General features: G+C 35.0%; 1 protein-coding gene across 1 annotated transcript in view; it reads left to right on the forward strand.

Annotated features, from left to right (window-relative positions):
* The first annotated feature begins 6,055 nt into the window (after positions 1–6,055).
* The window catches only part of LOC133176914 (serine-rich adhesin for platelets-like), a 166,867-nt gene continuing 155,037 nt past the window's right edge, over positions 6,056–17,885 (forward strand). The window contains exons 1-9 of the mRNA XM_061311972.1: positions 6,056–6,080; positions 10,380–11,539; positions 11,643–11,901; positions 12,220–12,393; positions 12,514–12,657; positions 12,852–13,007; positions 14,646–14,783; positions 15,432–15,547; positions 17,157–17,318. Coding sequence (XP_061167956.1) covers positions 6,056–6,080; positions 10,380–11,539; positions 11,643–11,901; positions 12,220–12,393; positions 12,514–12,657; positions 12,852–13,007; positions 14,646–14,783; positions 15,432–15,547; positions 17,157–17,318 — 2,334 coding nt within the window. The remainder of the gene's footprint in view (positions 6,081–10,379; positions 11,540–11,642; positions 11,902–12,219; positions 12,394–12,513; positions 12,658–12,851; positions 13,008–14,645; positions 14,784–15,431; positions 15,548–17,156; positions 17,319–17,885) is intronic.

A 17,885-nucleotide genomic window follows, 5' to 3' on the forward strand; every position in this document is an offset into this window, starting at 1 on the left:
TTTCACTCTCATTGTAGTCATTGTCGTCTTATTTATCTTGTTTACTCTCCTATTGAAGTTCAGCAAGTGAGTACACCCACGCTTGTTTCGATAAGTTTTAACAGGGCAATATTGCCTTCTTTTTAAAAATTTAAATAAAAAAACTGTTATTACCGGTAGTATTTTTCGTTCATATTTTAAAAGCAACCTTCTTTATCCATTTTGAGATGTATTTTAGTTAAAATCTGAAAAACAATTGGAAAAATATAGTTAATCTGGGGAGAGAAAATGACCACACGTCCTAAGGGAAACTGCATCTATTTAACTGTGATTTTGGATCATAAATCACTGCTGTATGCTACGAAAATAATAATTAGCTGCTCTAATGCTTATAATTGTCAATTTAAAGGTAAAGCTGCGAATGGGAATTTCAATTGAAATTAAATTTAAAATAATTATGCATTCACCTCTTAGTATAATTCTTCATTGCAGGATTCCTGGATTACCAGGTAGCGGAAATAAGAGCAATGAAGCGGATGTTGAGGCTGGTGATATTGAGGTGGAGAAGTCCACTATGCCGTCAGGATCTGGCGAAAGCATGGAGAAAGAGACAGAAGACAAAACTGAAAAATCTGATGAAAAGGATGAAGATAAATCTGTAGAGGCAGAGGAAAAAGAAGGAGAAGGAAAAGAAGAAGAGAAATCGGATGAGAAGGTGGAGGAACAGAACTTGGAATAAAAAGAAGGGGAGAAGGAAAAATCGGAGAAAAAGAAAGAATTTAAAAAAAAAAATCGGAGGACACGCTGATGAAAATCCATAAAAATAAAAGTTGGATAATTTTTTTTTTTAAATATTAATTGTAACAAGAGAAAAAATATAATGGGAAGACTCCTCAAAATGATTCCTAATTGATTTTAAAAAATCAGGTTGAAGGAGCTTTTCATCTGTTGTTTCTGTGTTTATCCCCATACCCTAGTGGAAAATCGGTTCACATGCATTTCTATTATTATCAACATAGTGGTAGGTTTATTTAGGTATTAACAGGTCGGGGAAACTATATTTTCTGATCAGAATAAATATACATTCTAAATAAGATACGAACTTGATTTACACACTGATTAATCAACTTTATGAGTTGAATTGCATTATGGGTTACTACAATAATACTTCTCCAATTTTATGCAATTTTTTACTACTCGTTCGGGGAAGCACATTAATTGTTTTTGCATTTTGCAGATTAAATACAATATGTAAATTAATATCTACTATTTAAATGTTTACATTTACAATAATTGATTTACAAACGTAGAATTCAAGTTTTCTACATTTTTGTCTAAAACGTCTTGTGGACAATTGTCTGTATTCCCATTTTGAGGTATCACTGCATACAAATTGAACGAGGATTCCCTGAACCAGGATTGTAGTCACTTTCAAAGATGTCCACAAATATTATTCTGCTTTGGCCATTTCAAGTTTTAAATTCTAGTATTGTGATTGTTATCTGATGGGATCTAAGGTATTATTTACTCACCAAAACAATTTTGTTTCTTAATATGAGAATGGGTCATTTTTACTAGTACCTAACCTTTGTATTTTTTTAAACAAATGAAAATGAGTTTCAATTGTCTTTCCAGCATTTCAATTAATATTACTTCGTAAATTAATCCGTACTTCGTGTTTGTAATAAATGTAAAAATGTAGTACACGACCATGTTCTGCTATCTATTTATTGGATTGGACAACTGTTCGCGGTAAGCTTTGTTGTGTGCCATAATAACAATTGTCATATAAAGTAGATTCCCAGACCTGTTAAAGTACTGATTTTATCTATTTATTTTTTCATTATTGTCTTTGAAAGTAGGATAACAAATTACAGATAATGATAATGAGAAATAAATTATTTTGTTTTAGCTAACCTGAGTAGAAGACTCAAGTGTGCTTTTCTATTCGAAAAGTATCCGGAGTCCGTCTGTCTCTCTGTTCATCTATCCGTTTGTAAAATTTGCACATTTGCGACATTGTCCAGAACTACTGGATCATTTTCAAACAAAATTTGCCACATCCTTGGGGAAGTAGGTATTTAAGTTCGTTCAAATGAAGGGCTAGTCCTTCTTACGAGGGAGGTAATTAAGAAAAAAATTAAAAATGGTAGGGTCATTTAAAAATCTTCTCAAGAACAACATAGTGTATATTCAAGTTTTTTCGAAAACTGGCCCCTGGGTGTAGGTAAGAGGTAAATAAGGGATCAAGGTTTTGCATGGAAATATATAAGAAAAAGAGTTCAAAGTGTTCTCAACAACCACTTGCCCAGAAAAGATGAATCTTATAAGAATACTTCCTTGCAAAGTGTGGATTCAAGTTTGTTTAATTCATTCTCATAGGGATCGGTTGTTGCCAAATAGGAAATCAAATAATTACACTGGAATACACCTACAGGCATTTTTTCATAAATTTTCTGTTAAAGAACCACTGGACCAGAAAAGATGAAACCTATATGAAAGCTTCCTGACACAGTGTAGATTCAATTTTTTGTCAAGGGGGGGGGGGGCAGAATAAGAGATCAAATGTCTACATGGGGAAATTTAGAAAAATTGATTTAAAAATTCTTCTGCTGAAGACTACCTGGGCTAGAAAAGGTGAAACCAGTATGATTGGTTGATTGATTGTATGTTGTTTAGCGTCCCATTCGAGAATTTTTCATATAGAGACGTATGCCGGTGACGGGCTTCAAATTTAGACCTATACTCGACACTCAGGGCCATTGGGCAGTGAGGGTTCTTTATCGTGCCAACGCCTACTGTGACACGGGACCTCGGTTTTTTAGGTCTCATCCGAGAGACCTGTGACTTTCACTTCCGGTGCCGGGCGCTTGGTGAAGGAGCAGTCACTACCTTTGTTTACGTCTTAGATTTGACGCAGCGCGCGGCGAACGAGAATCGAACCCGGGCCTCCCGATCACGAAGCGAGCTCCCTACCACTAGGCTACCCTGACCGGTTTAAACTTCTATGAAGACTTTCTGACAAAATAGTTTCAAGTTTGTTGAAGTCTTGGGCCCATGGTGTATGGTGGGCAGCAATAGGGGATCAAATGTTCACACATAGGAAGATATAGAAACAAGTTGTAAATTTTTCTTCTCAAGGTTAAAATACATATAGAAAAAGTGGTTAGGACTTCCACCTCACTAGGACATATCCATGGTATTGGTGCCTAGATACCGAATTTTAGCTGTATATTCAAGTTTGTTCAAATTATCGACCCAAGGAGTAGGGTCGGACCACAATAAGGGATAAAAAGTTTTACAAGGAAATATATAGGAAAAATGTTTAAAATCTTCTCAAGAACCACTGTGTGAGAAAAGATGAATCGTAGGAAAAAAAGCTATATTAATCTTTAGATAACAGGCCCATGGGGACTCAGGTGACCGTTGTGGCTCCTGGGCCTCTTTTTGTTTGTAGAACAACAAAGACGATTGAACAAGTGCACTTTTTCCTCAGAGTTAACATGCTAAATATGGTATTTGAAATATTATTGAAGAATTAATGATTCTAAACTTATGTGTTTATTGAACAAAGATTGTAAAAAAGATCACTGATAATAAATATTTATCTACAAAAAAATAGTTTGCTTTTTTCTTCAAAGTTAGATTTCAAGCATACATTGACTTAGATTGAAGATATTTTCAAATTTAGACTATACAGTCATACTCGAATCACTGTAAAAGCAGAAATATTCGTTGGGGATTAAATTTCGTTTATTTCGTTGTTTAGAATTATCAACGAAATTAAATCCCACAAAAAAATTTTAAATTCCTATAAACTGAAAAGGGTTACTTTCGAAACAACGAAATTTAATGCTCATGATACATCTTTAGAGGAGAAAACAACGAAATTTTATCCCCACGAAAATTTGTGATTCTACAGTACTTAATTGCTCCCCTTTTTTACATTACTAAGAGATTTAATGGTTCCAGGCATTCTATAAATTAAGTTTTTTATAGCAGTTTTTTTTTCTGAATTGAGCAGCGATCCCTCTGTACTTCATTCCACATTTAAGTTGTTGGCATTTGTAAAAAGTCTTCTTTGTCCAGCAAAAAATAAGATTTAAATCGGGTTCTTTCGGCCACAAAATTGTAGGAACTGCATTACGTTTTTAGGAAACTTTCCTGTGCTTTTTGAGTTATGGCACTGTACTAAATACAAATAGCATAGTATTATCAGATTTAATACAAATGAAAAATATGAAGCCTACGAAATCGATCTTAAAAAACCTACAAACAATACAAATCTGTGAACTGGGCAAAAACACGGACCAGATCCAGAGGTAGGATCAGGTGCCTATTGGAGGAGTAAGCATCCCCTGTCGACTAGTCAAACCCACCATAAGCCCTATGCATTGATCAGGTAAAAAGAAAATTTCATATAAAAACAAATTTAAAGCGTACAGTCACCGGCAATCACGCTGCATGAAATAGCACACGTGACATGTCGGTGTGATTTACCCACCAATTGCATTCACAAAAATACCAAAAAACAACAAAATGTTTAAGCAACAATATCTGTGGGGCGACAATATGTACAGTGAGGGTAAGGCACATATAATGTCGGGGTGTTGCTAAAACGCGGAACGGAACGGAAAATTTGATGTCAAGTTTTCACTAAGCACAGGTATAATTCAGACTTAGGGAGCAATATTCTTTATCTAATACATGTGTAGATCATATTTCTAATTAAAAGTTATCGTAACAATGTGATTTATTCATGATTTTTTTCCCTCAAAACATATGGCATATATACATGCAATGGTCAATAAAATACACATTAATTAGACTCATATCCCATTATCTATCAGAATGTCTCACTTCATGCGCGAATCTAGGGGGGGGGTCGGGGGGGTCCGCCCCCCCCCCCCCGGAATTTGCAGGGTTTTTAAATGTATATGCTTAACCAACTGAAAGTGGACCACACCCCCCCCCCCCTCGGAAACGCAGATCTGTATAAAGTTGGTACGAAAAGTCATAAGTATAAAGCTTTAGAAGTCAACGACTACCCCCCCCCCGCCCCACGAAATAGGTTTTTCACGTTTGGGAAATGATTTTACTGTTTTTGGGGGGGGTTCTTTGGGGTTTTTTTTTTGTTTTTTGTTTTTTTTTTTTTTTGTTTTTTTTTGTTTTTTTTTTTTGCTTGTCAAGAATTTTCTAAGTTGGAATTTTTTTTTGACTGGGGTGGACCCCCTCCCCCCTTGGAAAAAATTCCTGGATCCGTACCTGCACTTATCACTCATCCAAATCTGAATTTAAAAAATGGCTTATTCATCAAAGACAAAAATCATCATTATTGATTATAAAAGGAGCAATGTTGTTTTGAAACAGGCAGAGAGAAAGACAAAGTAATATACATTTGTGTTAAAGACAACGGTCACTGGCATTAAGGAAACAATTTTTAAAAAGTTTATTAAACAGTGCTACAGGAGTGTTGGTGCAATCCGCAGGGACCTGAAACGGGGATTGAAGAAAGATAGCATACATGTATATGGCCAAATTGTGCAAAACAGCATAAAATTATTCCACAGAATAACGTCAAGATGAAATTGATGGGGAAATGACATATTTTCGAGAAAATATAGAGCTGTTATTTATATTTTAGTGGGGGGGGGGGGTTACAGATATGTACACTGAACGTTATCCACACCTAAGGTGCATGGGTACATATGCATTGAAAATTATGGAAATTTCGCTCAAAACATGTTACATGTATATATGTACGGCATTAGATATTTTCTGTTCCGTTTTCCGTACCCTGTGCTTTGTTTATGTTCAGACATCTTCATAAATAAGAAAATGAACATGACTAAATCAACTCGTATTTTCATAATTAAGGATTAAATATGAAAAAATTAAATGATGTTTACTGTTTCTGGTCTTATTTTTATATTTTAAGGGATTTAACCAGAAATCATACTTTCCGTTTTCCGTTCCGTTCTGTTTTCCGTTCCGCGTTTTAGCAACACCCCATAATGTCGCCAGCGACAATATGAACATGTGTAACTTTTCAGCCGGTGACAATATGTACCGATGCATGGATGACAATTTGTCCAGTGAGGGTAGGTACATTGTCGCTGTACAAATGTACAAACGACATTAAGTACCGTCACAAACATTCAGCTTAATTATAAACTAAGGTTTGTAATTAATTGCTCTCTCGTAATAAGTTAGCAGAGGAATAAAAATAACACAGTAGATTTCTTATACACATTGTCCTGAATCATTGACGGATCTATATATAGAATTACACTGAATTACATCCTATCTGCAACTATTAATAATTTGTCATTGTGAAGTATCCTTATTCGTCCAAGAAATTCCCTTTTTAGCTCACCTGAGCCGAAGGCTCGACTGAGCTTTTCTGATCGAAGGGTTTCCATTGCCCATCTGTCATGTGTAGTCTGTATGAGGTGCCGTTTCGGTATTTATTGCCATTTAACGATATCACCTATTTGAATGGGTGATATCACCTATTCAAAATAAATAGATGATATCACCAAATCAAGAAGTGATAGGTGATACCACCTATTCGAATGGGTGATATCACCTATTTGTTTCGAATTGGAGAAATCACCTATTTGCTTTCCTTACAACATTAAATAATGAATAGTCCCTTCTTCAAGACAATCAAGCTTCAATGCAAAGTAAAAGCATGGAATTTTGAAAGGGTTTCAAAGAAGAATTTTATTTTCCCAGCATTGATTAAATAATGATGATATTGATTTCCTTACTCTTAAACAAACTTGTTTTAAAAGATTATACAGAATCTCTGGACTTCTTGAACTTAATGATTCACACTCTTTTCTGTTTCGGCATTGAATTGATTATTGACAACTAAATTACAGATTTGTTGTAAGATCTTTACTGCACAAGATGGGGGGGGGGGGGGCACTGTTTTTATGTTATCCGTACACACAAACAAACTTCTGATCAAGAAATGCATGCACATTACCTGCTTTAAAGCTTCAATAAAGATATTAATAAATAAACATAAGAGTGGTTAGCTTTTTTTTTGCTAATAGCATTATAGTTCATGCATTTGCCTGGCGGCAGAATCTGACAATCAACTACAAATATGATTCCATAACATTCAAAGCTAAATGATTTATGAAATTGATTTTTTTTTTTTAATTATCATTTCATTGATTATTTACTGCAATTGTCAGTCTACAAGGATCCATTTAGGAAAAACGATCCCGATGTATTTTCATAATATTAAATTCAGTTTGTGTGATAAGGCCTTTCCAAGTTTTTTCTCTGTTTAGCGTCCACCAATCTTTCAAAAACCTACCTACCTATTCGCAAAAAACACACAAGCCCGAAAAAGATATACACAAGCAAACTCAAGGTATTCTAAAATACTTAAAATACACCTAATATTACATATTATACGCAAATATTTAGAGAAATTGTCAGAATTCAAATATTTCGACCAAAATGATCAATTTCGGGACTCCTGATTTTGTTTGGTTTTTTTTTCTGATATTGGGTGTCTAAAACCAAGGCGTACGCGGACGCTAAACATAGAAAAAACTTGGAATGGTATAACTGTTCTCATACTTTACATCGGGTTCAAAGTACAGTGACAAGGGCTCAAAAACGTGTATAAACTCTGCCTCTTAAAGTTATCAAGACTTAAATTGAACTGTCCGGACCGTAGCATTTTTTGCCTTTCCCTTCTCCTCCCCGGGAATAAGGCTAAACACGTATATATCTAAACTTTACAATTCGGAATTGATTTCTGCTTTTTTCTAGCCAAGGTGCTCAGGTGAGCAATGTGACCCATGGGACTCTTGTTATTAATTTTGCTGGCAATTTATTGAGGGATACAACCGTATTTTGCTATTGTGTAGTATATACACTGGGGAAATCATAGAGGGACACGGCACCGGAGCCTTCCACTCCAGGTTTCTTCGGCCTTGTACGATCTTTATTGTTGAAATTGAAGTATATATAATATCAAGTACATGTATAATAAGAAACAAATTAGCCTAAAACGGTCCTCTTGGGGTTTTTTTGTTTGTTTGTTTTTTTGTTTTGTTTTGTTTGTTTTTTTTTTTTTGTTTTGTTTTTGTTTTGTTTTTTGAAATATTAAAAAAAACGTCAATTATATACCGCAACTGGATAAAGCCATACCGGTACCTCTTATACGTTGCATATGCTATTATACAAAACAAAGTCTTAACCTTTCCTTTATTACAATTTACTTTTACTAAAATTAGGTATGACAATAAGATATAAAAATATCTAAATTCGGGGAGGGGCCGGGGTACATACCTTAGCAATTTTGCTGACGGAGAAAAGTACTTCGTACACAAATTTACTTTTGCTATCCATATGCAATACTGTATTTGAAATCTCAAATCTTATGCTAAAAGGAAGTTAATTGAATTACAGTTTTAATTTGTAACTTTCAATCCTTTGTTTTATGATTTTGAAGCACTTCTGCCATTGATCAGATTACATCTCTCTCTCTCTCTCTCTCTCTCTCTCTCTCTCTCTCTCTCTCTCTCTCTCATATTTTTAGATATCTTGTGAAAGGTTGAAGAAGTTATGGCTACATGTATATAACATCATAGATTTCAGATATCATAATTGTTATATAATCAACACCACCTTCTATTCTTCTCGGATGATGTCAATGGTGTGCGGTCACTGTATCCTGCTATTCACGGAGATCCTCCTTTGCTCACCTCGCCGTTTCGGGTCATGGCGCCTCGTCGGCATTCATGTCTTGAACGGAAATATCTTGTATGTTTTGGCGTTCTATTATTTATATTTTTCTTGCTCTCAGTTGCCTTTATTGTTATACAGATACACAATGGTAAGCAGTTTTTTTTCATGTATTCTTATATACAATTATAATCGAAACAAAGGAGTATGCTATAAACAGGTCTTGTAGGACTTGGATAGTTTACTTATATCGTTGGCAATTACAGGTAGAAAAAAATTCTTAATTTACGAATGTTTATGAAAGTAGAAAAATGTATTATTTTTATTACTTTTTATAAGAAACTTTATTATAACAGTGATACATGTATAATAAAGGATACATAGCACAACGATTTTTTTACAGGAATCAGCAATGTATCTCATAGATATATGTATATACTAACCTGAATAATATTTGTCAGGGTAAATGTAGGATTTTGTAAAAATGTTTAAAAATGTTGAAAAAAAAAAACTTGTATGGAATTACGTAGAAAACTGTACAAACTCGAAAATTTAAGCACCGAAGAAAACTTACGATTTCTTTATATTTTAAGGATTTTTATTTATTATTACTATTTATGTCATTTCTATTCAAAACCAGACAAAAATATTTTTGTTTTCGGGTATGTATCCTTTAATGAAAAAGCAATTGAATATCTGTACCCTTAAGAGGAATATATTGCTCTCTCAAACTATTGTGAGCGAAAGGTAAACGTTTGTTCACGTTGTTCATTTGAATCAAAATAATAATAATAGTACACCACAAGACATTTGCTTTCATTCTTAGAAACAGATGTAATTAAAAGGTTAACAAAAATCATGATTACAGAGGGATTCATTTTGTAAAGAGAATTGCAACATAAGTCAAGTTACGTTGAATGCTGGCCACCAAGCCTCATGATCATGGAACAGACTTAGACTTAGGTCAAATTGTCAATCGCCTGTAAAATAATTTTTGATTATTGAATTAATCTCTAAATATGCAGATAACAACACTTTTGTAAAACAATATTTAAAAATACTTTAATTTTATTCTGCTTAACTTCTACAAAAATTTAATACAACATAAAGATTTTGACTTAGGCTTAAAATGTTTTATGATCCCAGGGCGAGGTCTTCCACCTATAAATTTTACACTCTTCAAAAATTCATGAATCAAGGATTCACACTAAGCTTTGTTTTTATAAAGCCTACGTTAAAATATTCTCCGATGAATACTGCAGTCAAAACCACTTTTCTACCCAAGCAATGTGCTTGAAAAATGTTCAATATATAAAATAAGATTGTTTACATCATATATAGCTCCTGCTTGAAGGATTACAACAGCACTTTTTTTCCAGTTGCTTTCTACCAAGATAATGCCCCAAACATTCATGCACACGGTATTCAATGTTAGTGAAACTCGCATTAAAAACACTTGGCAACTTACATTTAGTATCATTTTTTCCTTTCTCTTTTTTTACTAGAATTATTTCTCTTTATCCTGACAGCTTATGCATCTTCACCGAAATACATAATCCAAAGTACCAAAGTAAATTAGTCCATCGATTTTACAATTCTGAATGAATTTTCTGAACTATAAACATATTTTTGATGTGGTCAAGGTTTCGTATTTGCAGACCAATTTTTAATTTTCACTTTTACAGCTTCATCCACAAGTACAACAGACACTGAAGAGAGTACAACGGAATCAGAAACTACATCAGAGGGTGCAGGAAAAACAACAGCAGAAACGGAAACCATGACAGGAGGTTCAGATAGCACAACTGCTGAAACAGAAACAACAACAGGAGGTTCTGACAACACAACAGCTGACACAGAAACAACAACAGGAGGTGCAGACAGCACAACAGCGAAAACAGAAGCAACAACAGGAAGTTCTGACAACACAACAGTTGACACAGAAACATCAACAGTAGGTTCTGACAACACAACAGTTGACACAGAAACATCAACAGGAGGTGCAGACAGCACAACAGCTGAAACAGAAACAACAACAGAAGGTGCAGCCAGCACAACCCAACCTCAAACAACAATAGAAGCTTTAATCAGCACAACCGCAGAAACTGAAACAATAACAGAAGCAGCGGCTGTCACAACAAAAGTTGTAGGCCATACAACAATAGAAGCATCCGCAACAACAACTGCCCAAGATGCAGCCACCACAACAAAAGGAGAAGCTTCAGATACAACTACTGCCAAAGATGAAGTCAGCACAACAAAAGAAGCTTCAGCCACAACAACCATCCAAACTGCAGCAACAACAATAGAAGCTGTAGATTCAACCATTTCTCAAGCTACAGTCACCACAACAAAAGAAGCCGCAGATACAACTACTTCCCAAAATGCACTCACTACAACAATGGAAGATGCAGATACAACCACTGCCAAAGCTGCAGCAACCACAACAGTAGAAGCTGCAGATACAACCATTTCTCAAGCTACAGTCACCACAACAATAGAAGATACAGATACAACAACTTACAAGGCTGCAGCCACCACAACAGTAGAAGCTGGAGATACAACAGGTGTCCAAGCTGCAGCTACCACAACAATCGAAGATTCAGCCAAAACAACCACCCAACCTGCAGCCACACCAACAAAAGAAACTGCAGATACAACAACATCCCAAGCTGCAGCCACCACAACAATAGAAGCTGCAGATTCAACAACTGTCCAAGCTGCAGCCATCACAACAATCGAAGATTCGGCCACAACAACTACCCATCCTGCAGCTACTCCAACAATAAAAGCTTCAGATACAACCACTTCGCAAGCTGCAGTCACCTCAACAGCGGCAGCGATAGTAACAACATTAACAGGAGCATCAATAGGAGCTACAGAGGCAAAACCCTCTCATGCTGCTCTCATACAGCACAACAGATGAAGCAATAATGACTACTACAGAGGTTGCAGAAGGCACAACAAGTGGAGATATGACAACCTCAAAAGCTGCAACCAGCGCAACAACGGACGATACAGAGACAACATCTACAAAACAAGCTGAAGTTACAACAGAAACTCTAACAATAACAACATTACCATCCACAACCACAGAGGATGTCTGTGCTAACATCAGTTGTCAAAATGGTGGAGTTTGTGTTCGAAGGAATGATGAGGGCCTTTGTCAGTGCAATGGAAACTATACAGGAAGCACATGTCAATATGGTAAGATTATTTTTTTCTTTTACTCACTATAATCTGATCAGGTATCTTTCAATGAAACACCAAATATGATTACTAATGAAAAGTTTATATGATTTCATATATAATTAATTTTTTTTATAAACATTGATCTATCAAGACGCAAATAGTCTGAGTATTACTATCAAAACTCAGATACTTGGAATATACAATGTATGGACAAGCAATATCCATATTTTGAAACACCTTAGAAATTACACACGGGATACGGTGCAATGGAAAAATGTAAAATGCATGGAAAATTTCTATTTCTTTTTATTTTTGTTATTGATAATTATATAGCTGTTCCAAGCTACACTTCATGGTCTGTTTGGGGTGCCTGTGACCAGACTTGTGGGGATGGTCTCCAAACAAGAACCAGAAACTGTACTGACGTCACGGGCGCAGACCGTGACTGGGATTGTGGGAATGAACTGAAGGAAGAGAAAGCATGTAATGGGCTACAAGCATGTGTTGGTAAATATTTTTCATTATTTTATACAAATCAAGTCTTAAGTATTTTTTCACAATATGCAAATAAGAGAAATTTTGAAATAATAAGAGAAATAATGTTTTATTAATTTTTCTAATTACCAGTGTCTTCTAATCCGTGTGATGCTGCCATCAATCCCTGTGCGTCTGATGGAGTGACACATACTTGTAGGGTCCAGCGTGATGGATCGTTCAAATGCTCGTGTGAAAATGGTTTTATCAATGATGCTAATGGGGTGTACTGTGTAAGTAAGTATCAAACGCAAAGACGTGCTAGTTTTGCATTTTATAAAATGTGCATGGAAACACAGCTCAAATATGATCATTTTTCTTCTACAAAATTCAAAAGCAAAAGTTTTTTTGTACAATAATACATTATGTATTTTTCTTGGGGTGAGGGGAGTGGGGGTCTTTCTTCTGCTAACATTTTGTTTTGTTCCCAGATGAAGATGAATGTATGAGGTCGAATAATGACTGTAAAGATATTTATGCAAAAACATTTAAAGTGGGCGTGTCTGGGTGTAGGGACACTGTTGGGAGCTATGACTGTACATGTTCCAGTGGATTTACTTACAACAGTACAACCAGAGCATGTAGTGGTAAGTTCATCTTTGTACATGTTCCGATGGGATTACTTCACACGGTTTAACCAGGGTATGCAGTGGTAAGTCTTTCTTTATACATGTTCCTTTGGGTATACTCGTAACGATAGAACAAGAGTATGCAGTCTCTATTTGTATATACAACCAGTAGGTCTTATTACAACAATTGACCATGGTATGCAGTGGTAAGTCTATCTTTGTTCATGTTCCACTGGGTTTACTTACTTTACAGTTTATCATTTAACAATATCTACTTCTATGAATATGTCGACTCAATATTTCACAGCAAATTCGAAATAAAAGACGCAATAGAGTCTGCCACATATATTTCATATCCGGATTTACTGACTGTATACGATAAGGGCTAACTAATTACTAAACTGTATGAACAAACGAGGTAACTTCAGCTTAACCATTGTCAACTCTTCCAATTGTCAACTCTGCTCCAAAATTTGTATTGTTTAATTGACTTTTGAGTTTGAATACTGTTCGTTATCTCTATATATTTCATTATTGATGTCGTCATATTCTAATATCATCTGAATTTGGTGCTTATGTCTCCCAGCATAGTCGATACTCAAGAGCATGCTCTGAGTACAATTTTTAAAACGAGAGAGGCTACTGAGAGATTAGTTTAAGTTACAGGGATTTCAACAACCTCGTTTAAAGTCAGTATTTCGTAAACTCTATTGTCGTCATAATAACCTTCTTAGCAAATACAACCTAGTATTAAGTCGTATTTTGACCGGAATACTTCATACCAATTGCTAAGCCTTTGGTTTTTATACTTTATACTACAGCCCAGTAGCCAAGTATTTTGGTACAATCTTAAAAATACGGATACATATTAAATTGCTGTGGTAAAATTCAGAAATTTTATTTCAAAATTAAGGATTATCTCCCTCATGCATAGCTCTGATCCTTCGACGTATTTGTTCTATTCTTTAACACCCCTTTTTCAGCTCTTTAAATTTTTATTTAAATATTTCGGATTTCCAACGTTTAGGCATGAGCATCACTGAAGAGACTGGCGAGAATACCATTGAATCTTTAAAATGTAATTAAAGGTAATTTAGGAAACTTCTTCATATTCAAGAATTCTTAAATATTTTCACCATTCCCTTTTTTGTAATCTTGTACATTTTTACTCATAAACAGTTAGAAGATTTTAAATCTAGGAGCAATGGTTTCAACTCATTGCTCTACTGGAGTAAATTCACGAGAGTCATCATTGTCGTGGGGGACCAATGTTCGTGGATTTCGTGGGTCACTCTTACCCACGAATTCACATCCCCATAAACAATAGCTTTGTTGCCCATGAAAGTCGACTCCCCATCCCTCCATATCAAAATGATTCCACTGTAATTATACGTCAATTGAATATTTGTAATAAGATTTCTATTTAAAATGGGTAAAAGCTTTGAATATTAATGTGTTCCAATTTAAATATGAAAAATATATTCCCTGAAAACACCTTATTTTTGTGATATAATTTCAAAGACTACTTTGGATACTTCCCTGTTTGTTGTAAATAGGGATTTAAATATTTGGAAGCAATCTACATGTATATTTCCAATACACAAGCAGTACATTCATGGTAGATATAGTATTAAAACGTAAACATTTATTTGATAGATTTTGATGAGTGTGACAGCAGTAGTTTAAACAACTGTGACATTGCACCCAGAGCTACCTGTACTAACACACCTGGTAGTTTTACCTGTGCTTGTAAATCAGGATACACAGGTGAAGGAACCACAGGGACATGCAAAGGTAAAATTTAAAATGTTTACTTTTAAAGTTACCGAAACATGTCAGGTTGATGAAGTTTCTTCTCAAAAGATACATTCATAATTGAAGAACTTATATCGAGCAGTTTTCTTCATATCCAAATTATGAAGCTCTATGCATACTGCATATCAAAAGCATAACTAAGAATTAAAGCTGCACATAATAACTCTCAAGTAGTCGTTTACAGCTGGATAAAATGAGACAAGTAATGTAAGACCAAACCAGCAGTGAATAGATAAGTTTGTCAAAAAGCTTGAATATCTAATTAACATCTAATCTGTATACATAAAGAAATTAAAACATATGAAATCCAAGAGTTTGGTTTTCTCATAATGAAAGTGAAATGTTAACTTAAGGCATTTTAAGAGAATTGATTGCCTAGATTTACTGGCCATGTATACCAAAATCCTCTTGTATCTCTTTTATTTCAGAGAATCGATTGGTCAGTTTTACTGACCATACAAAACTCTCCTTATATCTCTTGCTTTATTTCAGAGAATAGATTGCTCATTTTTGCTGGCTTGGAATACAACTCTTTTTTATATCTTGATCTTACTACATTTCAGGGAATAGATTGCTCAGTTTTACTGGTCATACAAAATTCTCCTTGCTTCTCTTGCTTTATTTCAGAGAATAGATTGCTCAGTTTTACTGGCCATACAAACCTGTCATCAGCAGCCTATTCTGCGTACTTCTTTCCACAATATGCCATTCCTGTTGGAAATTTCCTGTATCCTTCATTTTATGTAAGTTTTCAGAAACATATAAACACCAATTGTTATCGGTTCAAGTCAAAAAGAAAATTTAATTAAGATCTTTACAGTAGAAAATCGGAAGTCGGTAATTTTCATATCTTGTGATTGGTCATCAACAAAATTCCTTTGTAAAAAATCACTCTGATTCTTCACTCAAGTACTCAGAAGTTAATATCAAAACGATGCTGGAGTCCCTCATTCACAACATTTATGTAGTCTTCGGAGACCATGCAGGTTTTCCAACAAACTGTCCGTATTTCAAAGGACACTTTTGTGCTCCTTTATTAGCCAACCTGTTCTGATATTCCTATGAAGCAGAATATATTGAACAACTTCTACATGAGAAGACGAAAACACTTGCTATGGCCTTAAACACGACATTTAGATATATCGACGATGTATTATCAATTAACAATAGTTAATTTCATTCATATATCGATTCGATTTTTCCCAGTGAACTTGAAATAAAAGAGACCACAAGGTCTGCCACATCTATTTCATGTTTGGATGTTTTACTGACTATAGTCGAAAAGGGCCAACTAAAAACTACGTTGTAAGACAAACGAGATGACTTCAACTTTTCCATCGTAAACATTCCTTATTTATGTAGTAATATACCGCTATCACCTGCGTATGGTGTTTATGTCTCCCAACTTATTCGTTATTCAAGAGTATGCTCCGAGTATGATCAGTTTTTAAACCGAGACAGGTTACTGACAGATAAGTTAATGTTACAGGGATTTCAACAACCTCGTTTAAAGTCAGCATTTCGTAAATTTTTTGGTCGTTATAATGACCTTGTTAGCAAATATTACCTATCACTGGGTTGTATTTTGATTGACTTGTTTCATACCAATTGTTACGCCCTTGTTTTTATACTGAATTTGACTACGGAATTTTTTGTCAACCTGATCAATACAAAGGGCTCACGGCGGGTGTGACCGGTCAACAGGGCATGTTTACTCCTCCTAGGCACCTGATCCCACCTCTGGAATTTCCAGGGGCCAATGTTTTCTGCCCTCTTCACAGAATTGAATTGCTTATAGATATTTTGAGATCGATCACTGTTCGTTATCTTCACCTTTTTCATAACAATATCAAACCAAAACAAAAACACAAAAACTTAAACAAAAATAAAACGTATAGGAACATCCAGTTTGTTGTTTAAATCTACCAATATTTTCCGTTCAGTTTCTTTAGTTACAATTTAGATTTTGAAAAATATTTAAAGAGTAACTGCATCTTCAGAAATAAGGAAATGTACTTTTATCATTGCTACCTAAACTGTCTTGCTCCCCTCGCTTTCTTCTTTCTTTCTTTTTTTTTTTCTAAATAATACACGCAATATTTTAAGATATTCAGGAAAATAACTTATGTTCATGATTTATTTATTCATTGAAAATCTTAGGGGTATAAAGATCACATTTAGCAGAAAGGAGTTTGATATTATAAGCTTAACAATTGATGTAAGGTTACAGAAAATATAAACATAGAAGTAAAACCGAAATTTGTGAATTTTTCAGTTGAAATTAAAAGATTTAATTGATGCAAGGTTAAGCAAAATACACCAGAGAATAAAACGAAATTTGTCATTTTTCAGTTCACCAGAGGAGGGTTATTGCTGTTCTCCACTGTCACCAGTGTCAAAGAGAGTACAGGAACAAGGAGACTGTTCACCAATCCTTCCACGTTCTCCTTGGATTCATCATTCCAAGAAAAGGCAGCATTTGCTCCATGGTGGTCCAACATGGTTGTGGGGTCAGCTGTAAGTTGAAAACCATATACAACTGCTTTATCTTAGCAGTGTCTGTACTTTAACGTATACAGGAGTTCCAGTTACTGATGTAAACCAAATATTGTGAATTTATTTACGCTTGTGATTGATTGATTGATTGTATGTTGTTTAACGTCCCATTCGAGAATTTTTCACTCATATAGAGAAGTTACCATATACCGGTGAAGGGCTTCAAACTTTGACCTTTACTCGGCACTCAGGGCCATTGAGCAGTGAAGGAGGGGCCTCGGTTTTTAAGGTCTCATTCGAAGGACCCGCAACTTTCACTTCAAAGTGCCGAGCGCATAGCGAAGGAACAGTTGCTATCCATATTTTATCGACTTAGGTCAGTCGTCAGTCGCGGCCGAGATTCGAACTCACAACCTCCCGATCACGGAGCAAGCGCTCTACCGACTGAGCTACCGTGAACGGTATTTACGCTTGTGTCTGTTATATTTACATCTTTTGAACATAAAATTTAGTACCAACAGTGTTTATGTAACATCTTCATAGGGTCTTCAAAAATATAAATATTAATTTGATTAAAACAAAACT

The sequence above is a fragment of the Saccostrea echinata genome, unplaced genomic scaffold (assembly GCF_033153115.1).
Source record: "Saccostrea echinata isolate AGI-Se365-2 ecotype Australia unplaced genomic scaffold, CSIRO_AGI_Sech_v1 ptg000084l, whole genome shotgun sequence".
Taxonomy (NCBI): domain Eukaryota; kingdom Metazoa; phylum Mollusca; class Bivalvia; order Ostreida; family Ostreidae; genus Saccostrea; species Saccostrea echinata.